General features: G+C 36.0%; 1 protein-coding gene across 3 annotated transcripts in view; it reads right to left on the reverse strand.

Annotated features, from left to right (window-relative positions):
- LOC123311559 (YTH domain-containing family protein 2) overlaps window positions 1–26,948 on the reverse strand; it is a 201,279-nt gene that overhangs the window by 36,152 nt on the left and 138,179 nt on the right. For all 3 annotated transcript variants that reach the window (XM_044895598.1, XM_044895599.1, XM_044895597.1), the window contains one exon: window positions 21,842–22,375. In XM_044895598.1, the coding sequence (XP_044751533.1) occupies window positions 21,842–22,375 (534 nt within the window). The remainder of the gene's footprint in view (window positions 1–21,841; window positions 22,376–26,948) is intronic.

Below are 26,948 nucleotides of genomic sequence, written 5' to 3' on the forward strand. Positions count from 1 at the left end.
AAAGGTGAATTGAAAACAGGAGTTTTCAATTCACCCTTTTTTATATGAACTAGGTATCGCTGAGTCAAAAATTAGTAGTAAACCAATGTTAAGAATGCATTAGACTGTTCAATATTTGCAAAAAAATCCTGCAAAATTAAAAATTTTTTCATACAGCCGTTTTTTTGTGTTTCACGAGACTGAATTTCTGAAAACAATCGCGATTTTATTTTTTATTCGCTATAATATCGGAAAAATTATATTTTTTCTCTACTTTTCAGCATTTGAGATTACGGAATGAAAATACATATGCTCAAAATTTCTGCAGCTCTTCCTATTTCCTCGAAATCATCAAATTCAGAATGTTTTTTATTAAATCTTCGTTAATGGTATACTATATGACTCATTGTTACCAAAACTCCCTCGTTCTGAACGGGTTTACAGCAACGGTTTTTTCATTTTCGCTTTTACCATACAGATTGTAAAAATACCTGTTGTTTGGGATTTTTTGATATGAATGGGTTATTTAGAACATTATAAACACAGTCTATAGGGTGAAATAATTTGTGCATCGAAAACTACCCCCACCAATCCCCTAAAATTTAACTATCTTGATACACAGTGAAAAAACCCCGTTGCTCGGAGTTTTTCTATGAAAATGGGTTCTTACCCACATACTGAACACGATCTATAGGGTGAAATAATTTGTGCATCAAAAACTACCCCCCTCCAACCCTCTAATGTTGAACTATCTTGATACAGTAAAAAGTGTGAAAAAAAACCGTTGCTCGGGGTTTTTTGATGGCAATGGGTTGTTACCAACATACTGAACACGATCTATAAGGTGGAATAATTTGTGCATCAAAAACTACCCCCCACCAACCCTCTGAAGTTGATATATCTTGATACAGTAAAGTGTGAAAAAAAAACCGTTGCTCGTAGTTTTTTGATGGAAATGGGTTGCTACCAACATACTGAACACGATCTTTAGGGTGAAATAATTTGTGCATCAAAAACTACCCCCCTCCAACCCTATGAAGTTGAAATATCTTGATACAGTAAAAAGTGTGAAAAAAACCCGTTGCTCGTAGTTTTTTGATGGAAATGGGTTGTTACCAATATACTGAACACGATCTATAGGGTGAAATGATTTGTGCATCAAAAACTACACCCCTCCAACCCTCTGAAGTTGAAATATCTTGATACAGTAAAAAGTGTGAAAAAAACCCGTTGCTCGTAGTTTTTTGATGGAAATGGGTTGTTACCAACATACTGAACACGATCTATAGGGTGAAATAATTTGTGCATCAAAAACTACCCCCCTCCAACCCTCTAATGTTGAACTATCTTGATACAGTAAAAAGTGTGAAAAAAACCCGTTGCTCGTAGTTTTTTGATGGAAATGGGTTGTTACCAACATACTGAACACGATCTATAGGGTGAAATGATTTGTGCATCAAAAACTACCCCCCTCCAACCCTCTGAAGTTGAAATAACTTGATACAGTGAAAAGTGTGAAAAAAACCCGTTGCTCGTAGTTTTTTGATGGAAATGGGTTGTTACCAACATACTGAACACGATCTATAGGGTGAAATAATTTGTGCATCAAAAACTACCCCCCTCCAACCCTATGAAGTTGAAATATCTTGATACAGTAAAAAGTGTGAAAAAAACCCGTTGCTCGTAGTTTTTTGATGGAAATGGGTTGTTACCAACATACTGAACACGATCTATAGGGTGAAATGATTTGTGCATCAAAAACTACCCCCCACCAACCCTCTGAAGTTGATATATCTTGATACAGTAAAAAGTGTGAAAAAAAAACCGTTGCTCGTAGTTTTTTGATCGAAATGGGTTGTTACCAACATACTGAACACGATCTATAGGGTGAAATAATTTGTGCATTAAAAACTACCCCCCTCCAACCCTCTAATGTTGAACTATCTTGATACAGTAAAAAGTGTGAAAAAAACCCGTTGCTCGTAGTTTTTTGATGGAAATGGGTTGTTACCAACATACTGAACACGATCTATAGGGTGAAATAATTTGTGCATCAAAAACTACCCCCCCACCAACCCTCTGAAGTTGATATATCTTGATACAATAAAAAGTGTGAAAAAAACCCGTTGCTCGTAGTTTTTTGATGGAAATGGGTTGTTACCAACATACTGAACACGATCTATAGGGTGAAATAATTTGTGCATCAAAAACTACCCCCCTTCAACCCACTGAAGTTGAAATATCTTGATACAGTAAAAAGTGTGAAAAAAAAACCGTTGCTCGTAGTTTTTTGATGGAAATGGGTTGTTACCAACATACTGAACACGATCTATAGGGTGAAATAATTTGTGCATCAAAAACTACCCCCCTCCAACCCTCTAATGTTGAACTATCTTGATACAGTAAAAAGTGTGAAAAAAAACCGTTGCTCGGGGTTTTTTGATGGAAATGGGTTGCCTCCAACATACTGAACACGATCTATAGGGTGAAATAATTTGTGCATCAAAAACTACCCCCCTCCAACCCTCTGAAGTTGAAATATCTTGATACAGTAAAAAGTGTGAAAAAAACCCGTTGCTCGTAGTTTTTTGATGGAAATGGGTTGTTACCAACATACTGAACACGATCTATAGGGTGAAATAATTTGTGCATCAAAAACTACCCCCCTTCAACCCACTGAAGTTGAAATATCTTGATACAGTAAAAAGTGTGAAAAAAAAAAACCGTTGCTCGTTGTTTTTTGATGGAAATGGGTTGTTACCAACATACTAAACACGATCTATAGGGTGAAATAATTTGTGCATCAAAAACTACCCCCCACCAACCCCCTGAAATTTAACTATCTTGATACACAGTGAAAAAACCCCGTTGCTCGGAGTTTTTCTATGAAAATGAGTTCTTACCCACACACTGAACATGATCTATAGGGTGAAATAATTTGTGCATCAAAAACTACCCCCTCCAACCCTCTAATGTTGAACTATCTTGATACAGTAAAAAGTGTGAAAAAAAACCGTTGCTCGGGGTTTTTTGATGGAAATGGGTTGTTACCAACATACTAAACACGATCTATAGGGTGAAATAATTTGTGCATCAAAAACTACCCCCCTCCAACCCTCTTATGTTGAACTATCTTGATACAGTAAAAAGTGTGAAAAAAACCCGTTGCTCGTAGTTTTTTGATGGAAATGGTTTGCTACCAACATAATAAACACGATCTATAGGGTGAAATAATTTGTGCATCAAAAACTACCCCCCTCCAACCCACTGAAGTTGAAATATCTTGATACAGTAAAAAGTGTGAAAAAAACCCATTGCTCGGGGTTTTTTGATGGAAATGGGTTGTTACCAACATACTGAACACGATCTATAGGGTGAAATAGTTTTTGCATCAAAAACTACCCCTCCGCCAACCCTCTGAAATTGAACTAACTTGATACAGTAAAAAGTGTGAAAAAAACCCGTTGCTCGTGTTTTTTGATGAAACCGTTTTTTTTACACTTTTTACTGTATCAAGATATTTCAACTTCAGAGGGTTGAAGGGGGGTAGTTTTTTATGCACAAATTATTTCACTCTATAGATCGTGTTCAGTATGTTGGTAACAACCCATTTCCATCCAAAATACCCCGAGCAACGGTTTTTTTTTTCACAGTTTTTACTGTATCAAGATATTTCAACTTCAGTGGGTTGAAGGGGGGTAGTTTTTGATGCACAAATTATTTTACCCTATAGATCGTGTTCAGTATGTTAGTAACAACCCATTTCCATCAAAAAACCCCGAGCAACGGTTTTTTTTTTCACACTTTTTACTGTATCAAGATAGTTCAACATAAGAGGGTTGGAGGGGGGTAGTTTTTGATGCACAAATTATTCCACCTTATAGATCGTGTTCAGTATGTTGGTAACAACCCATTTCCATCAAAAAACTACGAGCAACGGTTTTTTTTTCACACTTTTTACTGTATCATGATAGTTCAACATTAGAGGGTTGGAGGGGGGTAGTTTTTGATGCACAAATTATTTCACCCTATAGATCGTGTTCAGTATGTTGGTAACAACCCATTTCCATCAAAAAACTACGAGCAACGGGTTTTTTTCACACTTTTTACTGTATCAAGATATTTCAACTTCAGAGGGTTGGAGGGGGGTAGTTTTTGATGCACAAATTATTTCACCCTATAGATCGTGTTCAGTATGTTGGTAACAAATCATTTCCATCAAAAAACTACGAGCAACGGGTTTTTTTCACACTTTTTACTGTATCAAGATATTTCAACTTCAGAGGGTTGGAGGGGGCTAGTTTTTGATGCACAAATTATTTCACCCTGAAGATCGTGTTCAGTATGTTGGTAGCAACCCATTTCCATCAAAAAACTACGAGCAACGGTTTTTTTTTTCACACTTTTTACTGTATCAAGATATATCAACTTCAGAGGGTTGGTGGGGGGGTACTTTTTGATGCACAAATTATTCCACCTTATAGATCGTGTTCAGTATGTTGGTAGCAACCCATTTCCATCAAAAAACCCCGAGCAACGGTTTTTTTTTCACACTTTTTACTGTATCAAGATAGTTCAACATTAGAGGGTTGGAGGGGGGTAGTTTTTGATGCACAAATTATTCCACCTTATAGATCGTGTTCAGTATGTTGGTAACAACCCATTTCCATCAAAAAACCCCGAGCAACGGTTTTTTTTCACACTTTTTACTGTATCAAGATAGTTCAACATAAGAGGGTTGGAGGGGGGTAGTTTTTGATGCACAAATTATTCCACCTTATAGATCGTGTTCAGTATGTTGGTAACAACCCATTTCCATCAAAAAACTACGAGCAACGGTTTTTTTTTCACACTTTTTACTGTATCATGATAGTTCAACATTAGAGGGTTGGAGGGGGGTAGTTTTTGATGCACAAATTATTTCACCCTATAGATCGTGTTCAGTATGTTGGTAACAAATCATTTCCATCAAAAAACTACGAGCAACGGGTTTTTTTCACACTTTTTACTGTATCAAGATATTTCACCTTCAGAGGGTTGGAGAGGGGTAGTTTTTGATGCACAAATTATTTCACCCTGAAGATCGTGTTCAGTATGTTGGTAGCAACCCATTTCCATCAAAAAACTACGAGCAACGGGTTTTTTTCACACTTTTTACTGTATCAAGATATATCAACTTCAGAGGGTTGGTGGGGGGGTACTTTTTGATGCACAAATTATTCCACCTTATAGATCGTGTTCAGTATGTTGGTAGCAACCCATTTCCATCAAAAAACCCCGAGCAACGGTTTTTTTTTCACACTTTTTACTGTATCAAGATAGTTCAACATTAGAGGGTTGGAGGGGGGTAGTTTTTGATGCACAAATTATTCCACCTTATAGATCGTGTTCAGTATGTTGGTAACAACCCATTTCCATCAAAAAACCCCGAGCAACGGTTTTTTTTCACACTTTTTACTGTATCAAGATAGTTCAACATAAGAGGGTTGGAGGGGGGTAGTTTTTGATGCACAAATTATTCCACCTTATAGATCGTGTTCAGTATGTTGGTAACAACCCATTTCCATCAAAAAACAACGAGCAACGGGTTTTTTTCACACTTTTTACTGTATCAAGATATTTCAACTTCAGAGGGTTGGAGGGGGGTAGTTTTTGATGCACAAATTATTTCACCCTATAGATCGTGTTCAGTATGTTGGTAACAAATCATTTCCATCAAAAAACTACGAGCAACGGGTTTTTTTCACACTTTTTACTGTATCAAGATATTTCAACTTCAGAGGGTTGGAGAGGGGTAGTTTTTGATGCACAAATTATTTCACCCTGAAGATCGTGTTCAGTATGTTGGTAGCAACCCATTTCCATCAAAAAACTACGAGCAACGGGTTTTTTTCACACTTTTTACTGTATCAAGATAGTTCAACATTAGAGGGTTGGAGGGGGGGAAGTTTTTGATGCACAAATTATTTCACCCTATAGATCGTGTTCAGTATGTTGGTAACAACCCATTTCCATCAAAAAACTACGAGCAACGGTTTTTTTTTCACACTTTTTACTGTATCAAGATATTTCAACTTCAGTGGTTTGAAGGGGGGTAGTTTTTGATGCACAAATTATTTTACCCTATAGATCGTGTTCAGTATGTTGATAACAACCCATTTCCATCAAAAAACCCCGAGCAACGGTTCTTTTCTCACACTTTTTACTGTATCAAGATATTTCAACTTCAGTGGGTTGAAGGGGGGTAGTTTTTGATGCACAAATTATTTCACCCTATAGATCGTGTTCAGTATGTTGGTAACAACCCATTTCCATCAAAAAACTACGAGCAACGGGTTTTTTTCACACTTTTTACTGTATCAAGATAGTTCAACATAAGAGGGTTGGAGGGGGGTAGTTTTTGATGCACAAATTATTTCACCCTATAGATCGTGTTTAGTATGTTGGTAACAACCTATTTCCGTCAAAAAACCCCGAGCAACGGTTTTTTTTCACACTTTTTACTGTATCAAGATAGTTCAACATTAGAGGGTTGGAGGGGGTAGTTTTTGATGCACAAATTATTTCACCCTATAGATCATGTTCAGTGTGTGGGTAAGAACCCATTTTCATAGAAAAACTCCGAGCAACGGGGTTTTTTCACTGTGTATCAAGATAGTTAAATTTCAGGGGGTTGGTGGGGGTAGTTTTCGATGCACAAATTGTTTCACCCTATAGACTGTGTTTATAATGTTCTAAATAACCCATTCATATCAAAAAATCCCGAACAACAGGTATTTTTACAATCTGTATGGTAAAAGCGAAAATGAAAAAACCGTTGCTGGAAACCGTTGCTGCCTTCACACCCGTTCGTTCTGACTGGGTCATTTCAACTTGTTCGTCAGTCGTACTCACTAAAGAACATTCAAAATACTCGTCCACAGACCAAGTGTTATTTCCTTTGAGCCTGCGTTTAAAACTGACAACTATCGGATCGCTCCGAACGACGCAGGGGTTCAGTTCGCAATACGTCCATACTGACAAACCGACGACGGAAGTCATAAAATTTGGGGTTGGGATTTTCACTGACGTTGAACGAACCGTTTTTCAGTGAGTACGTGCCTGAACATGATGAAAAATTCAAGAATATTCAATTGGAAAAAAAAACAAAACGTTTCTCATATTTTTCAGACAGAAAAGTTGGTAGTAATGAAAAACAACATATTTTCAAAATATGTATCGCAAAATAATCCCTGCGTGGAATGGCTCCACTTGGTCTAAGCACTCTTATTTCATTCACATTCATCTTTGCACAATGAACACCATTCAATGAAATATATTATGACGTAAATCGACAATACTATTAAAAATATAAAAACAGAAACAATAAAATAAAATCACATTCACGGCCAATGCTTCTGGGAATGCCGCAATCGGCATTCACAGAAGCATCTATTTCCATACCGCAAAAATTCGTTTTAGATGCGTGCGCTTTCTATTCACCCTGTATTGCTGACTAGTCACAATATTCACGAATGAATAGAATGCGCTGGAGCTCGGGCATCGAAGAGGCGGTGGGGAAATAGGCAACGGTTCGTTTGGAAAGTACACCGAAAGTATATGACGACTGATATCGATTGAAACCGTATGTTTCTATTATTTGGAATCGGTTTTCTCTATTTCAGTGATTTCCGTATGTTAAAAATTGGAGTAATTTTTAACCCAACTCTATCAGCTCGGTGTACAACTCTATCAACTCAGTGACTATACTTCATTCAATTTTATTTTAGCAGTCGGTTGGCCATGGAAATTTGACACATTTCACTCTGTATAGTACGAAAATGTGGGGTTATGAAGCTTGTCAAAACATTTTTGGGTTTTGAATCAACGCTATGTTGCCCGTTCTACGTAAAAGTTTCTGTTATTACGTATTTTATCACAATGTCGAATCTCTTCGGAAAATATGTGACGAACATAATTGAAGTTTATACAAAATGTTTGAAGGCATACCAAACCCAGTATTTGCATGGAAAATACAAGAGATCAGTATAATATCATAATATGCACTAGCTTGAGGAGAGTTAATGCTCGTTATCTTCTTTGGCTTACATCATTTGTAGATTTCAAAAATATTAACCCGAAGATGAAATGCATATGATGCAGTTGTTGGAAATGGGTATCTCCCGAAGGAATTAACAGATAATTACAAAATGTTAAATTCTTCAACAAAAATCATCTTGCATCAATATATAAGTAAAAGGAATTAAAGGCAGTTTCAAGTTAAGATGCAAAACTTCACCGTTGAACAAAAATTTCACATGAATAAACAAGTAACAGGGCAACTTGCGCATATTTGTGGCTATTCATCTTAATACATTGATGTAATAATAATAATTAGGTATTTATTAGTACCTTAAGACATTCACATTGTATAGGACAAGTCAAATGAAAAATAGAAAAATCCATTTTAGGGAACTTATTCTCCGAAGATATTTATCGAAAATCCTATAGTAAATTTTTCGCATTACTTCACTCAAATAAAAAATTCTCAAATGCCACCACTTTTTTGGGTCTCCCAATAGAAGGAAATTCTTTGTCATCCTCTTCATTCACAATCTTTCTGATTGTGGAAATATTCAGCTGAAATATGAATCGTTTAGATTCAGATGAAACATTATATAAATTCTCTTACATTGAATATGTTCGCTACCTTCTGACGTATTGTGGATTTTAGAATATCAGGTTATAACTATTTGAATGAGCGGACCTGAATTCTAAATAGCACTTCCTGAAACCCTGTCTCATTTTTCAATCACTTTCGACATTTTCGAATTTTCGTAATAAAAATTTATATTAGTTGTGGCAACGGCGTTATGACATTAACGACATTTCATGAGTGCCAACCTAACTTCGTTCTAGTTACAAAAACTTGAGAAAATTATTTCATGGCCAACCGACTGCTAAAATAAATTTGAATGTAACCTTTAAATCGCTGTCAATCAGCTGATCAAAAAAACCGGTGGAACCTGTTGAATCTGCTCAATTCAATTCATTCGATTCTAGATTCTTCGATCGCTCAAGTGAATTGGAACTTGGTGTGAATTCTTAACGTGATTTTTTAGTGCATTCTCAACTTTCTCAGTCAGCTCAAATCTAATAATATTATTTTATATTATAATAATCACTCGATTAACATCTCAAAGGGTACAGTACTTTTTTCATACAACAAAAAATGTAGTCATTTTTTGCATGTGTCACGTTAGAATATCATTCTTCATAAGTTTCCTCTCAACATTCACTCCATCGCTATGCATTTTCTCACTATTACATTTGAAATATTCTGCTCTACATCTCTCTATCATATTTGTATGTATATTTTCTCAATTTTCTCCAAATCTCTCAATCAACCACGTGCTCAATGTACCTAACTGCTTCAACCTCCACAAAATGCATCGATATTCCATTCACTTTAAAATCACATCACCTCGGAAACTACGCACATTTTACTTTGTCTGATTTTAGCACCAAGTTCACATTTCACACCACTCTATTAGAAGCTTACATAGTTGTATTCACTCTCATTTTGTATGCATGTCACCTCAGATTAACTTTACACCTCTTACGATCAGACTTCTCAGGCCTCTTTAAGTTTCAGGTACCTCTACGGCCTACGCTCAAGTTGGACACTTCGAAGGCTTCTCATAGACCAGATCGAGATCCCATCTCACTACACTCAGAACTCGGTATAATGGAATACACTCAATTAACTCTCTTGGACAGACTGGTTTGTGATAACGCTCTAGGAGGTCCAACCTGATTTCAACTCAATAAGTATAATTTATTATAAACTTTTGCATGACTCTATTACCTGAAAATTATGATGCCTTATTTCTTTTCTCTAACGTTATGAACTGCTCTTCTTGTTTCATCTCAATTATGAATATTATTCATTAATTCTTTCGTCGTTTACAATATTTCATTTCTCTACATTGCATTTGTAACACAACTCACCTCGATTTATGTACTCTCATAGAAACCTTCTGCTTTTCTAATAGATTTGCTATTCCTGTAAGCGTTGGTAATCATCTCTCTCATTCTGTCTCATTACACCTGTCTCACTACATTATATATCTCTAACTTCTCAATTTGTCACTGTAACCTTCTGTTTTTCTGATAGCGAGACAGTTTATGAAATCGTAAACTCTATCACTGTAAACGTTGTGCTTGCATGATGACACTCACATCAATTCATAACTATCAAGCTCAATTATTATGCAACTCAAAATACATAAACACGTTTCGATGTAAATCTATCTCAATTCTTATCAATCACATAATAATTGATCTTGTTACACGATACATGAAATTCACTCAACCTGCTCTTTCTCTCAAGCAAATACAACGCTGATTTTCTCGTTGAAACATTACTCTCAAATTCTCTCAATGACTTCTCAATAATTGTAAATAGGTTCACTCTGTTTAGATGTTGTATATAATCGTACTTCATGCGAGTATCTATTTATTATTTGAAGTGTTTGATGTACAATAAAGATTTTATTTTACCATCTCCAACTCAATCATTTGGTAACAGTCCACTTTCAAGTAATTGCCAAAAATCTCAACAACTAGATTTTTGAACACCGTATTTAGATACTGTTACTTACAATGAATTCGCCCCCAATACTGAATTCGCCCAGGGCAATTGCCCTGGGGTTAATCCGGCCCTGAGCAGAAATATAATCCAAACTTGATTATAGAGAAGAATACCTCACATTTTTGCTCTGCTGAATCATCTTACAAAATTTGTTTGTGCTCTATCGCCGTTTTCTTTGTGAAATGTGAAAAAGAAATTATGAACGTTAAGGGTTGAAGTTTCAACCCCGCCGTTCCACACGAAGTAGGGTTGTTGAAAAAATATCGATACATCGATATTTTCAGTTCGATATATCGATATTTTTGGGTGATATTTTATTTTTCGATATATCGATATAAAATTCGAACTATCGAATCTGTATAGAAAATCGATGTTTTTACAGACCGATAAGAATTTCTTCATATAAATATTGATTCCATTTATAAATCAATATTTTTTATCGTTGTTCTTGATTTCAGATAATTTTTTAGTTCAGTGGAGAAAGTGTGTGTTGACAAGTATTTACCTACTACTGTTGCATGAATTCTCAGAGCTGTAATACCTGTCCTTTTTGAAATCGGACCGCCCACTTACTAACCAGAAGAAACCAAAGTGTATATACGGACCACATCCTATATATTCCTTCCACCCCATTGAATCATCGTATAAAATGTGTTTGTGCTCCGTTGCTGTTTTCCTTGTAAAAAAAAAAACCGAATGTTGAGGTATGAACTTTCCACCCCACCGTCCCTCCGAAGTGGGCAATTTGTTCACGACATATTTGTTTCATCATATCAAATGTATTCGTGCTCCGCCGCTTTGCTTACTGTAAAAAAAAACGACGGATCCCGTTAAATTTGCATGAGAAATCTATTTCCGACCGTGCGCCACTGGTACGAGCCTTCGGTTACTTCCGTCAACAGTCTGCTGGAAACATTCAGACATTTCAAAAATAAGTTAAACCAGCTCACCTATGAATATTAGATAAATAGATTTTTTTCTTTGAAACATCGTTCAAAATCGTGGTTGTTAATTAATAATATAATAAACATCTCGGGGACAACAATCTTTTTGACGTATATCAATATCGGGTTCATAAATGGAAATGAGAATACAAGGGAGCCAGACGGAATTAGCATAGATACTAGACTAGATTTGGATTTCATTGATAAGTTTCGAATATGCGATGTTTAACGAACCAATATCGGTTCGCGCGTTAACAGAAAAAGGGTGCTTGGCCGAAGATTTCTTTATGATTTTGATATATGTATAGTGCAGATTGAGAACGAACGCTCTATGCTTGATTCAGAAGTCAGGTAAAAAGTTTTGTTTTTTCGATAAAAGTCTCTCGAAATATTTTCTAGAACTTTTCTAGCGCTACTCAGAATTCTGATCAGAACTCTTCTGCGATCAAGTTTAGCCAACATAAGAAATATTGGTTTTCAAATTTCTGACCTTATATTTTTGCTGATAAATTGAAAAGTTTTGTTTTTTAGATAAAAGACACTCGACATTTTTGTAGAACTCTTCGAGCGCTATTCAGAACTTTGATCAGAACTGAAATATTTCCAATTCTTTTCTCTCCAAATGATTTTTTTCGGCAGTCAAAAACCTGTGTTTTAATTTTTTTTTATTTTCGCAGAACTCTTTCTAAAAATGATCAAGAACTCTAGAACTCTTCCTTCTCCAACGAAAAATAGCATCAGAACTCATTTTTTCGAAAAAGACGGCGCCATGTGAAGTTAGCGCCACCAATTTGGTTTTTCATTAGAATCCACGATTTGCCGGAACTATTCAAAATTTTTATCAGGAATTCCAGAACTCTTTCAAATCTACCCAGAACTCCAAAAAAAATAGTATTTTTCGAAAAAGTCGGCGCCAACTTCTCGTGAGTGGATATCGGAGAGAAATTATTGGGATTTACTTTGAAAATTAGGAAATCGTTCTCGAGTTAGCGCCACCAATTTGTTTTTTCATTAGAATCCACGATTTGCCGGAACTATTCAAAATTTTTATCAGGAACTCCAGAACTCTTTCAAATCTATCCAGAACTCCAAAAAAAAATAGTATTTTTCGAAAAAGTCGGCGCCAACTTCTCGTGAGTGGATATCGGAGAGAAATTATTGGGATTTACTTTGAAAATTAGGAAATCGTTCTCGAGTTACAATTTATATGATTTTATGTTGACTAAAACATGTATGACATCCCCAAAGTGTCGACCTCAGCAATTGTTAGAGAGTACCTAAGAGTTTTATACTCTTTACAATCAAATTATTAATCATCTTTTAGTTCTCAGAAAAAAGGATTAATTTTGTGCCCACTTTCAGATTACTGTTTTATCTTAAACTCAACTTGTTTGTAGTTCCAGTCACAATTTTGTTGTAATACGGGAGACCACATGATGGATTGGAACAACACTAAAATTTTAATGACGGAACCAGACCATTATAAACGAAAGATTAAAGAATCTACGTGTATTCTATTAGATCAAGATAATAATTTGGTGTATTTTGTTGGCTACGTGGAACAAAAAGCAAAACAAACTCAATTCATTTGCCGACGTTTCGTCAAATTTATTGACATCTTCACAGGCTAAAAATCAAAAAACAAGAGACATAGTGAGAAGAAGGAATCAACAACCGAACAAACAACAAAAACAGTCCGATTAAAAACTACAATGATTGACAATTGAAACAGTAATAAAAAACACAAGTGGAATGAAAGCGAGAAATTACAATATATAATTTGAAATGATGGACAGAAAAACTATTGAAACAAACATACAATACCTCAAATTGATCAAAAATATCTAAATTCAGACATTGTTCCGTGAATGAAAATTGAAATAATTAGGTTCTTCATTAAAAACATCATTACTGTGTCAGCGACGAGTTAAACAATCAGAATGATTCCAAACAAGCAGGCAAACATATGAGACGCAAACACAAAAAAATCCAAAATGTTGAATATTTATCATTATGTAGGTGTTATTGGTATTATACTAGGTGAACCATCTGAAATCATATCTCAACTTCACTTTATCAATTAAATGGCTATATATAGAGGATAGGCCTTTCGTATCCGTCCTATTGTTTACCGTATCGTCAGTGATACTAATGAAGACCATCATCGAATGGGATATGGATTTTCGTGGGCCCATACATGATGGTTATGAAAGTTTACCACGCCCCGACGAGTAAAACACGATTCATTAGTCCATAATATGGTATTTAAAAAGTCTCTATTCTGCTCGATTGAACGAAGAATCCATTGGCAAAAAAATTACCTTCGCTGTTGATCACCTTCTCGTAAACCTTGGACGGTTTGCAAATGGAAAACATGTCGACGGTCCTTTTTTAAAACTAGAAGAATTTTTTAAATGAAAACGGTCATCGGTAACCGGCCAGCCAATGAAATGGCTTCATTGGACTAGGATGAAGTTGCACCCAAATGAAAAACTTATTTCAGATTATGTTAAGCCACAGTCACCCAACTGGAGATAAATTTAAGCATCCATTAACTTTGAACGACGCTCAGTTCTTCTTTTAAGGTCTACTGGTGCAAACGGGCCTAAGGCTATTTGTTAATTGATAATTGTGATACTTGTTAATAAGTGATGAGTGTTATTTATGTTGCGTAAATCCACACTAATTTGAATGTCTATTTTTCAATGAGAGCCAATATACAGCCAATATCACTAACGCATCGTCTTTTCAGGTGACGAAACTTGAGCAAAACAAAAAAAAAACAAAACGAACGATACTATTTGTATGTTCCGTTTCATTCACCTAAGGTTTAGTGATTTACAACAGAGGTTATAACAGAGGTGTAGAAAAGAGAGTTTATGTATTATGAAAATAGGAAGTTAAGTTAACATTCAGGCTATTTGTTACTTGATATTGGATAAGTGGTAAGTGTTATTCGATGCTGCATACCCTTAAATATCAAAATAATATGAATGTACTATTTCGCAGCCGATTTCTCACTCCATATGTCATGTCATGGAATAAAAAATTTAGTATACATTATCTTTCAATCTGAGCTATCTGGCTCAGATTTCAGTCTTATGGAAGATACTAATTTGCGTTATTAGCGTAAGCAACAGCTGACCGGTCAAAGTTTGTTGTCGAAGCAGGTTTCTAATGCTTTTTCGGTTGATTTTATGCAGTTTTTGTGGATTATGTGCGTTTATATGGATGCATGTTCACAGGAATTTTTGTTTGTGGAGTACTTTATTGTAAATACCGCTTTACAGTGATGCTTTCATAATTTTAAAATTTATGGACATGGACCTATAAGTGAGGACCCTAATATCAAAGTCGGCAATCTCCACCGTGTTCCTATTTGAGTAAAGCGCAAAAAACGGCTACGTCCATATTGTTTTATATATAATTGCGTGCGTAGTTTCTAACGGAATAAAATACTAAACTCCATTGAATAATGAAGTTATTATGCCTAATTTCTTTTTCGTTTTCGAAAAAATGAGAAAAAATGAATGGAGAATGCCGTGTTTGATACTGACTATTGGATTTTGCCGGATTTGATACCAAAGTTCCAACTGAAATGAGTTGGGATTTGAAAATCAAGTGTTTTGAAAAAGATTCACGAATAGAAAAATAGCAATATTGAAATAATTCCAAGAAGATATGTAATCAAAAATATTTTTATTAACATTTTCTCCTTCTGCTGCTGATTCTTCTATGTCTGGCAATGCAGGGCCTGCTTGCCCTGATTCGAGAGTTCCATTAGAAAGGATTTTTGCATAAAAATCTAGTTCTTCTCCAGGTAGCCCCAAAGTGTGTTGCAAGAAGTTTGTCAACATCTTTAAGCTTCAACATATCGACTTGTTTCAGACCACTTTTTATGATGACTGGTTCGATCATGTGAAGGGTTTTTCCTTTTCTTAGTACACTTTTGAAGGTTTGCAAAAACGAACTGAATTGACGCTCGGAATTCAGATGAATTACGAACGTCACGACACACATGTGCTGATTGGCCAGAACGGACATTGCCGGCTTTGATTCTAAGCGGATCTTGGAGATTGCCGGATTTGATTCTCAGACGAAGTTTCAAAGTGGTTTTTTAATGGGATATAGCCTTTTTTGACACACGCGAACTATATGTTCAGATGTAGCGCGAAAAATTTAGAAATATTATGTATTTAACTCAATTTTTAACCAAAAGTGGAGATTGCCGACTTTGATACCAGGGTCCTCAAGTGGCCGCTATAGTTACCAAGAAAAAATTGGAATTGACTTTGAAATTTAATATTGGAGCTTCATCATATCTTTTGGAGGATATGAGAGATAACGTAGAATGATTTGTGTGTACTGTCTTACTGCCATCAAGCCATAAGCCATTGTCCAATCTAGATATTTCTACTTTTATGAGTCTTAAAAAAAAGCTCGAATTGAACCCTTTTATTTCGTATTGAAAACAAGTTTCCATAAGTCCATAATCAATATTAGATTGAAATAGGTACTCAGAATTAAACGCTATATGGAAATTTCTATTTTTACTTGACTTTTCCTTCCATGTGATATATTAATTGAAGATACATATACACTTTCACCTTTGGTAATTGAATTATTCTTGATGAACTCATTTCCTCTTTGCTACTATGTACTATTCTCTTAAAAAAATCCGAATCAATGCTACCCAATGTCAATTTAGAAACCCCTGTTTCAAAACATAAACTATTTCTCTCCAAACAAATGGCAAAATAGGATTGCGCAAGGCAAGAAAACAACGTTGATTACGATAATGTGCTACATTTGTTGCGTGAGACCTCGACAAAAGCGGACGTGTTGTAAAAGAGAAAGTGGAAGAGAAAGTCGAAGTGAAGGTGTACACTAGCGAAGCTACGGAATTTTTGATTTGTCTATGAAACTTCCGAAGTTTTTTTTGTAAGTTCTATAAGTGTATGTGTTATAGAGCGGAAATTCGTTCAAATTCAGTGTATTCAGTGTCAGAGTCCAGATCCATTGATCGATGGTTCCACGGATATCACTGGAGAGTCGATTTATTTTTCTGATGGTATAGAAAATATATAACTTAGACACATAGCTTAATAGTAACATAGTAGTGAGGATTTCCAATATTTCATTATTATTCAGAAATACCTCATATAGTTCAATACGGACAAAAAGCCATGTCGGAGGTCTCAGACAATGAGAGCTCCTACATGGAAGCTACGGACACCGAAGAGTTCAGCGATGGAAAAGCAGAGGAGCTGGTAAGGCTCAAAGAAGAGAATGAGCAGTTGAAAGCTCAAATAAATAAACTAACTGAAACCGTGGCTCAGTTGGTCGGGGAGATACGCCTCTTGAGAGAGGAAATTGATAAAAACAAAGCCCCTCAATCCCCTAGTTTTGCTGAAATTGCAAAACAGATTGCGGCACAGAAATCCCCCACATTTGCAGAAATTGCAAAGCCGGTAGCGGTCCCCAAAAATACCCCCAAACAGGTAGTAGCTCCAGAACCGGAAATGAAGAAAAATTTTGCAACTCAAGTTGCAAAAACCCAGAACGCGCCGCCCACAAAACGCGCGCGTAAAGAAAGTTCATCTTCAGACGAAGATACCGCAAAAAAAGCTACGGAGTTGCCTAAAAAAGATAAAATTCCTCCCATCACGACGATGGGTACAGCCGATTGGGTAGAGATCTCAAAAGCTCTCTACATGAAGAAATTCAGCTACATCAGAGCAACCGTCGTAAAAGACGGAATCAGGATCGTAGCCTCGACTGTGGACGACTACAGGAACATTACGAAATATTTTGACCAGATTGGTCAGGAGTACTTCACCTACCAGATGGAGGAAGAGAAGAAGATCTACGCAGTCATCTCCCAATAGATGCTGACCTAGATATAATCAAAAATGATCTAAAGGTCCAAGGAATCCATGACGCCGAGGTGTCCAGAATGACATCCAATAAAACCAAAAAGTTTATACCCTTATACCTGGTCAAAACTCAGAGAAAGGAGATTTTCGAAATAAGACGCCTCTACAATCTCTGCATTGTAGTGGAATCAAAAAGAAGGGCAGAAAATCCAAGCCAATGCTTCAGATGCCAGAGGTACGGACATGCCCAAAACAAGTGCTCTTTTCCATACAGATGCGTCAAATGTTTGGGCAATCATTGCACAAAAGATTGCGAACTTACCAGAAAAGGTGAGGAGAGAAATGCCACATGCGTTCTGTGCGGTGAAGAAGGCCATCCAGCAAGCTACAAAGGATGTAGCGAATTCAAATTAGTGACAAGGAAGAGGAAAACAGGCCAGAAATCGGCTCAGCAGAGCACGATTCCTCAAAAAGTCCTGGAGAAAAAGAAGCCCACCCTCTCCAAAGTAGACGACAAGAAAAAAGAAGTACCCAAACCAGTACAGAAGAAGGAGCAACCGAAAATGCCCCAAGCTAAACCGACAATCAACAAAACAAAAGAAAACAGAAAAGTCTCTGAATCCGCCGACGATTTAGACACTTTTACTGAAAAAATTTTCAACAAAATCATGTTGAAAATTGAAAGAGAGATGGAGAAAAAACTCCAAGGAATGTTCAGTAAACTGAAATAATGGAACATACAACTAGGAAAAATTCCCTCAAAATAGTCTCCTGGAACATAAACGGGGTCAGAACTCGAAAACCCGAGATAGAAGAAAACCTGATATAATAGCCTTACAGGAAACAAGGATACAACCAAATACGCGATTGAACATCATGAATTATGAGATATATAGATGTGACAGAATCGCAAACACTGGGGGAGGTGTTGCCTTACTGGTTAGACGAGATCTGAAACACTATTTTAAAGGAAGATCTGACGAGTCACAAATAGAAACAGTGACGATTGTTGCTGAAATAAATCGACAAAGAGTTGAGCTCACATCGGCATATAAAAGACCCCCAAATAACTTATTTGAAGAAGAAATCAACAACTTACTAGATGGAACAAACCCGAAAATCTGCATCGGAGATTTAAATTGCAAATCTCCAGAATGGAACAGCAGGATGGAAAACAGAAATGGCAGAAAACTGAAAGATCTCGCTGAAAAACATGAAGCTATCGTTATTGGACCTGAAGAACAAACGTACCTAGCATTCGGAAATGGATTACCAGATATAATTGATATCGCAATTATGAAAAATATCACTAGAGAATTCTCGATAGAGACCTTGTGGGACGGAACCTCTAACCACAACCCCATCGAATTAACAATAGGAGAAGGGCCAAGAAGAGAACTAATGCAAACAAGAGAATACACCGATTGGACTAAATATAGCCATCTGATACAATCGCAGGTAACAGAAATACCAACAATCAACACACCGGAAGACCTAGAAAGAGCAGTTGATAAACTAGAAAAGAATATACGAAATGCCTACAAAAAGAGCACAAAGAAAATAACGAGACCAGCACCGATACATCCACACGGTGATACACCCAGAGAAATCAAAGATCTCATTAGGGAAAATCGGAGACTAAGAAAAACATACAGGCTCAACAAAACATTTATAAATAAGAGAAATCTAAACCGACACAGCCAAGCTCTAAAAAATGCCCTGAAGGACATGAGAACAAATAGATGGAACAAAAGAGTTCAAGAACTAAATACTATCGATCATTCTGCATGGAAAATGCAAAAATGTCTGAGAAGAGAAAAGACTAAAATACCACCTCTCCACGGAGAAAGAGGAATGGCATATACGAATATCGATAAAGCAGAAGCACTGGCGGACTCGATCGAAAGAGAATCGAGAATAAATTACAGACCTGATGACGATAATGACGATCTGGAAGAACTAGTAGAGAACAACGAAGAAGAAATGGACGAACCACCAGTAGACGACTAAATAGAAAAACCAACTCCTCCGTTTGAAATAAAAGAGATAATCACAAGCTTGAAAAATAAAAAAGCTCCCGGAAGTGATAAAATAACGAATGCTATGTTGAAGAAATTACCTAGAAAAGGTATAGCTGCTCTCACAAATATTGCAAACGGTATAATGAGGACTGAACACAATCCGGAAAAGTGGAAAACTGCTGAAGTCATAGTGTTCAACAAACCAGGCAAAGATAAAAAATTCCCCCAAAACTACAGGCCGATAAGTTTATTGTCCGCCCTAGGAAAAGTAGTAGAAAGGGTAATCGATAGGAGGCTTACAGAAGAAACTGAAAATCTGAATATCATTCCAGCAGAGCAATTCGGATTCAGAAGAGATCACTCAACTGAACAGCAATTACTGAGACTCACAGAATACATAACAGAAGGATTCCAAAATAAACAAGCAACAGGTCTTGTACTACTAGATGTCGTCAGAGCATTCGACAGAGTATGGCATGAAGGATTGATTTACAAAATGAGATATGCTGGATATTCAATGAAACTGTGCAAGTTGATTAGGAATTATTTGAGGAACAGAAGATTCTACGTGAAAGTGGAAGGAGAAAACTCCACAACCAGATATATGTAAGCAGGGGTGCCCCAAGGGTCAGTACTTGGGCCGTTACTATATAACATATATATTCACGATATACCAAAATCTCCAAGGACTATGCTGACACTATATGCCGACGACACGGGAATCGCAATTCGACATCGCAAGCCAGAAATCATAGAAGGAAAATTACAAGAAGCTATAGATGAAATAAATGACTGGTGTATTAAATGGAAAATAAAGCTCAACGGACAAAAGAGCCAAGCGATATTACTGCAGAAGAGGAGACTGAGAACTACAACAAATCTAGAGGTAGATGGAGAAGAAATCGAATGGAAAAACGAAGCGAAATATTTAGGTATCACCCTAGACAAAGGTCTAACTTGGAGAAGCCATATCAAACAAGCCGTTGACAAAACCAAGGCAGCGATGAATATGCTCTACCCGCTGATAGGTAGAAAGAGCCACATGTCAAATGAGACAAAATTGAAAATAATCAAAGCCGTTGCTAGACCGCAACTGACTTATGGATCAGGTGCTTGGGGATTCGCGGCAAAGAGCCATATACAAAGAATTCAGGCAACAGAAAACAAGCTACTACGATGTGCCATAGATGCGCCTTGGTTTTTCAGAAACAAACAGATATATCGAGATTTGAAGTGGGAAACCATCACCGAAATTATGAAGAGGAAAGCTGAAAAGTTATTCGAAACAGCGAAGGAACATCCAAACGAAGAACTCAGGAGACTAGTGGACTACGATCCGGAGGAAGACAGAGGAAGAATGAGAATTTACAAAAGGAGACCGCGAGATCAATTGAGGAGAGATCAAAATGAGTACGGAAACTTATTAAAACTATACTAAGAAGAGATATCCGAAATGGACGAACATGAAAACCCTTGCACGACAATGTGCAAGAAGAAATTAACCGATTAAGGGATAAATGGTTTATAGGCAAATGCCCGGAACCAATGTAAAGCAGGTTAGGTTTAGTGGGTCGCGAACTCAGGAGAGTGAGTAACCCCACAGTGTTCCCTAGAAATGGGTTCCTCTGGGCGAGAGATAGAGCCCCGTGTTTTCACGGTCGCAGATTCCCCCTGTTATAAAAGAAAAAAAAAGATAATGTGCTACGTTATCCACCCGTGAATTACGGGATGCGGTAACGTTAATACCGCCCGTTATTCTGAAAATGAAAGTACGCAAGCGTCGTAACGTTAATAACGCTAGACGTTATTACCGCATGACCGCTATTACCGTTATTATCGCATGACGTTACAGTTGCTTCCATATCTTTCTGATGTCTACTACTCTGATGATGATGATGACTTAAGCGTATAGAAAGCGGTAGAAGTGCGGATAAATATTCCGTTGTTAGTTTCACACCGGCCAATGTGTATATTGCTCTGATGTCATGCAGATATTCAAAGAAAGAAAAATAATATACATAATAATATGATACTGTGTCCAGTTCATTCTGCTCAATTGTTCATTTTTATGAGCTATCAGCGCCTTTATTTCAGGTACTATTTTGGTCGAAATGCATTGAAGATTGTTGTCTTTCACCTCCATAGTAATCAGTATCCGAATAAGTATGAACACTGACTTTTGATCGAAAACTCGAATGAAATAATGAAATTGATGTCTAAATTCTAGTTTCATATCACCTGAAAATGGGCAAAACGCATGTAGAGGTCTTTGATGATGTCACATGTCACAGTCCCATGATGATGTCACAGTCCCAAGCATATGAAATTCACATTGAAAAAAGTGGACAAACAAATAGAAGGAGAATGAAAGTAGTTTCAATACAATACCATTAGGCCTTTGGAATGCGGTACTTCTTGTGTATCCCTGGAATTAGTTACTGGTTTATTTTCATTGTTTTCCAAACGGATATGCCTTAGCTGAACATTAGGAACATCCTTCACATAAATCCACCTAACTTTAAACTGTCCTTTCCACTTGTCCTGAGACCACACTGAACTATTTGAATTATAATCCAACGGGGAGACCATCTGAGCCATACCGCAAAAATGACCCGAACCGTTCACAGAGAAAAACAAGTACACTGCACCATTACCCTCACGTTCTCTATATGCCTGATCAAGTCTCTTATTTCCATGTTCTGTGGAGCACCAGATCTCATACTTGATGGAGCGGTGAATGTCATCCTCCGAATATGATTTTATCACGAAAAACCGTGCATTTTGTGCCATAAGATCAAACTCTGAGGGATTGTAGTTATTTTTCACACGCAATTCATCTAGAACAGGATGAGTTGGGGCCGGCTGCTGCTGCTGCTGTTGTTGTTGCACCATCAGAGGAATAGGAGCGGGAGGCATTATGCCCTGAAATGGACGGTATTGCAATGTATTATATATAATGAATTGTTACAATATAAACATAAATTGAAAAAACAGGGTGACCAATTGTAAATATAATACACCTAATACATATATTATATTATGATTTTTCTGTATATTATTCAATGACTGAAAGATGGTCAATTCATTCTATACTGGGCTGTTCCTTAGTTAAATGTACATAGCTCAATTGCGAGTAGAGGACACCCAGACGATTGCAAATCACTTATAGTTATTGGACTTCTCTATTCATTCCATCCATATTTTTGGTGAGCATGTAAAACCTTCACCGTGTCAATGAAGTGTCAGAAGTTTTTTGAATTTCTTTCTCATTTTTTCAATTTTCTACTGAATAACCACTGTTATATCTATGGGAGATGATTCCCCAACATAAGGGTCCTGTAGCCTTCCTCGAACAACTGAAGAACAGAAGAATCATCACTTGGAAGACTGGACCTGGTCGAAAGACCATCCCACTCAAAAGCAAGATTCGACTATAAAATAAGTCATTTCTAACGACGGGGGTGATCCTCCACAAAGTTCAGCAAAAGATTTTTGACGCAGAGATGATATTCCTCCCAGTGCAATTGAAAGACAAGTTATGTACCTATGATTATTTATTTTTTTCTTCAGTCATCATCAAGTCTTCGAATAAGTTTTGACCAAAGCTTTATTGTTCACTTTTTTTCTCGTTTTCTGCACTGTTTCTTCGTTTCGAATATTATTTCGAAATGGGAAGAGGATAAAGAAATTTTTATATCGATGGAAAAGAAGCCCTTCAGTATTAAAAGCTTATTCTGTAAACAAATTTGACATCACTACACTACTAACGGGGAGACAGGGTTTTTTTACTGAGGTTTTTCCCTAAGCTCTTGTATCATACTCCAAATTGTATGGAACCCCGTCACACTAGCCTTTGCTAAAACTCATACATATGCTATATTGTTTGATAACTAAAAATGTATTGCTGACATTCAAAAGAATATATGGGGAGGTTTTTCAGGATTTCTTGGTCTTTTCGGATTAGTTATACACTTTTATATCATCCGAAAAGACCAAGAAATCCTGAAAAACCTCCCCATATAATTAATAACGGTCGATATATATATATATATATATATATATATATATATATATATATATATATATATATATATATATATATATATATATATAGTTGATTCAAATTAAGGGTGTTTCGACTATTTTTCAGGGCAAAATTCCAATGAGAGTCAAATTATATTAAAGCTCTATATTTCGTCAACTATCGTTGACTTCTTCAGGAGCAACTGGAAAATACAAAGATCTCATAACAAAAGTTCAAATTCTCTTAGGCTAAAACTTACAATACCATGACAATAAATATGGTAGCTTCAGAAAAAACAAGACCATGTAGAGGGTAATCAAAAAAGTATATATATATATATATATATATATATATATATATATTTTTTTTTCAATCACCCTTTAGCGGGGTTGGTGCCTGAGAGAATATATATATATATATATATATATAGTATAACGTTTTGTTTTTTACCTAGTATTTTATATGTATCATTCATTCATTATGTTGGGTTTCTAGGTTAGGAATACTTTTGTCTTGTTCATTTATTTTGTATAAACGTTTCGGCGTATGCCTTCTTCAGTATACATTACATCTAAAAACAACAAAAAATTAATATAATAAAATCATGATTGTGTAAATATCCTACTTTATGTTTTCATCACCGTTTTGGTTTCGTCTGTTGTGTATTGTCTTGTCAACCATGTCATTGTTTTGTATGTCAGCAGAGTCTTGTCTTCTTCTTTCATTTGATGGTCTTCGCAACAATGGCATATATATATGACTTAGGTTTTTCGTGTCTTGTTTGTCGTTTACTACATTTCCGCTATTTATCTGAATATGGATCATTTCTAATATTTCTCTACGTTTTTGTTGAGATTCGATTCCCAAAATTTTTGTGTCTTCGTAATTGAACTCATGTTTGCTTGTGTTCTTATGTTTATTAAGAGCTGTGGTAGCGTTCTTCGTGTATTTATGTGCGTTTAGTCTGTCTTTTAGTCTTTGTGAAGTCTGTCCTACGTACTGTTTGTCACAGTCCTTGCATGGTATACTATACACGACTTGTGATTTTTTGGTTTTGGGTGTTGGTGCTTTCAATTTGCTAAACACACTACTGATTAGATTACATGGCCTATATACTATTTCACGGTTGTACGGTTTAATTATATTGTTCATCTTCTGCGACAGTCCCTGTATAAATGGTAATTGTATTCGCACTGTGGTCTCCGTTGTTGGTTTCTTTGTATATTGTGTGATGTAGAGTCGGTGTGTCCATTGTTTTATGAGTTTTTTTATTAATGTTTCAGGGTAGTGGTTTTTGATCAAGAGTTTCCTCACTTCTATTAATGTTTTCTTCCGGAGTATCGGTGATGTAAGTTTTAATGCTCTGTCTATGTATCCAATGGCTGTGCTCTTCTTTTGTGAGTGATGGTGTTGGGAGTTGTAATCTAAGATGTGACTTGTGTTCTGTTCCTTTCTGTGCCATCGGGTCAATAGTTCAAATCATTTTTCATTTTTCATTATCAGTGTCATGTCCAAGAAGTTTAAGCTGTTGTTTTCTTCCTCTTCGAGTGTGAATAGTAATGATACATGTACACTGTTGAAACGATTTAAGATCGTTTGTATTTCCGTTGGTGTTGTTACAATTAGACAGTCATATATGTAGCGTTTGTAAAATGTTGTCTTATATTCTCTCATAATTTCCTCCTCTATCAACTCCAGTGCCAACTGCGCCAACGTACCTGATATTGGGTTGCCCATGGCTAGACCTTCAATTTGTTTGTAAAAGTATTCCCCATATTGAAAATAGCTGTTGTTTGTTATATACTCTATTGTTTGTATGAACTCATCCTTAGGTATTTGTGTGTGTTGTTTTATAATCTCCCAATTTTTTTCAATTGCTTGTTTCATTAATTCTTTGGGGATGTTGGTGTATAAAGATTTTACATCCAATGAGTATAGTCGATGGTCACTCTGTAATTTAACATTTCTTAATGATTCTTTTAGATTAAATGAATTTTTTATATAATATTGATTGTTGTTTATGGCTTTGGACAGAATATTGGCCATATATTTAGACAATTTATATAATGGAGATTGGTTGCATGATACTATTGGTCTTAGTGGTATATCAGCTTTGTGGACCTTTGGTGATCCATATATTTTTGGTATTTTGCTATTGTGTGTTAATAGGGTTTTTTCATCTTGTTTTGATATATAGTGTTTCTTTTGCCATTCTTTGACTATTCTGTTGTTCTCCTTCTCCAATGTGATTGTCATGTCTCGTTTAATTTGTTTATATGTTGCATTGTCATCTAATAAATTGTGCATTTTTTCGTTGTATTAATTTTTTGTTATAATAACTATTTTGTTTCCTTTGTCTGCTCTGATGACTTGTAAGTCATTATGGTTTTTCAGGAATGTTTCAGTTTTTTTAAAATTGGATGATGTTTTGTCTTTGTTTTTTCCCCTTTAGTTGTTTCTGATGAGTATTTAGAGCTTGCGTGATATTACACAACAGACGAAACCAAAAGGGTGATGAAAACATATAGTAGGATATTTACATAATCATGATTTTATTATATTATTTTTTTGTTGTTTTTAGATGTAATGTATACTGAAGAAGGCATACGCCGAAACGTTTATACAAAATAAATGAACAATACAAAAGTAATCCTAACCTAGATACCCAACCTAATGAATGAATGATACATATAAAATACTAGGTAAAAAACAAAACGTTATACTATATACTAATGCAGGAGGAAGAAAGCATTATTCAACACCAATACGCAACACCACACCTCAATGAAGGAAACATACTAGGACTAGTAGATAAACTGACTAAAGCAAAGTCCAGAAGAATATTTCTACTCAAATGCAAACAACGACAATTTTGTCCTACCTTTTTAAAATTTAAAACTGAACACATCACATATGATTGTAAATATCTTGCTGAAAAATATGACAAGTTGAAGAAGAACTTTATATTCCGTACCATCAACCTATTAATAACTGACACGACAAGAAAAATCAAAACAATTGAAGATAGGATCCGAACATTTCTCCACAACACCGAAAAATACAGGGGTACCGAATCAAGAAATAACTCAGAATATCACATAAATAAAAGATTGAATTACACAATGACCAAACATGGATCCATTCATAGCAGGAAAATCCAGAAGTTAATGAAGACACAGAGAGGCAGTGTAAACGTTGATAACAGCCAGACAAGAATAGAAAACCTATCGGGGATAGTGCTACCAGACTTCGTGATACAAACATTAAACTTATTAGGCCCTAAATATGCCATGGAAGTAGAGAGTGAAGATCAAATCCTTATATATAATATAATCACACAAATTGAACATTCAATTAATGAACTACCAAGGGAAGACCAAGATAACCCAGTCAACCAGAAATGTAACAGTAAGTCGCAGGGAGTACCCAAAAATATCGCATTGAAGCGCTTCTTTGAGAATTTTCATGGAT

The sequence above is a fragment of the Coccinella septempunctata genome, chromosome 4 (assembly GCF_907165205.1).
Source record: "Coccinella septempunctata chromosome 4, icCocSept1.1, whole genome shotgun sequence".
Lineage (NCBI taxonomy): Eukaryota > Metazoa > Arthropoda > Insecta > Coleoptera > Coccinellidae > Coccinella > Coccinella septempunctata.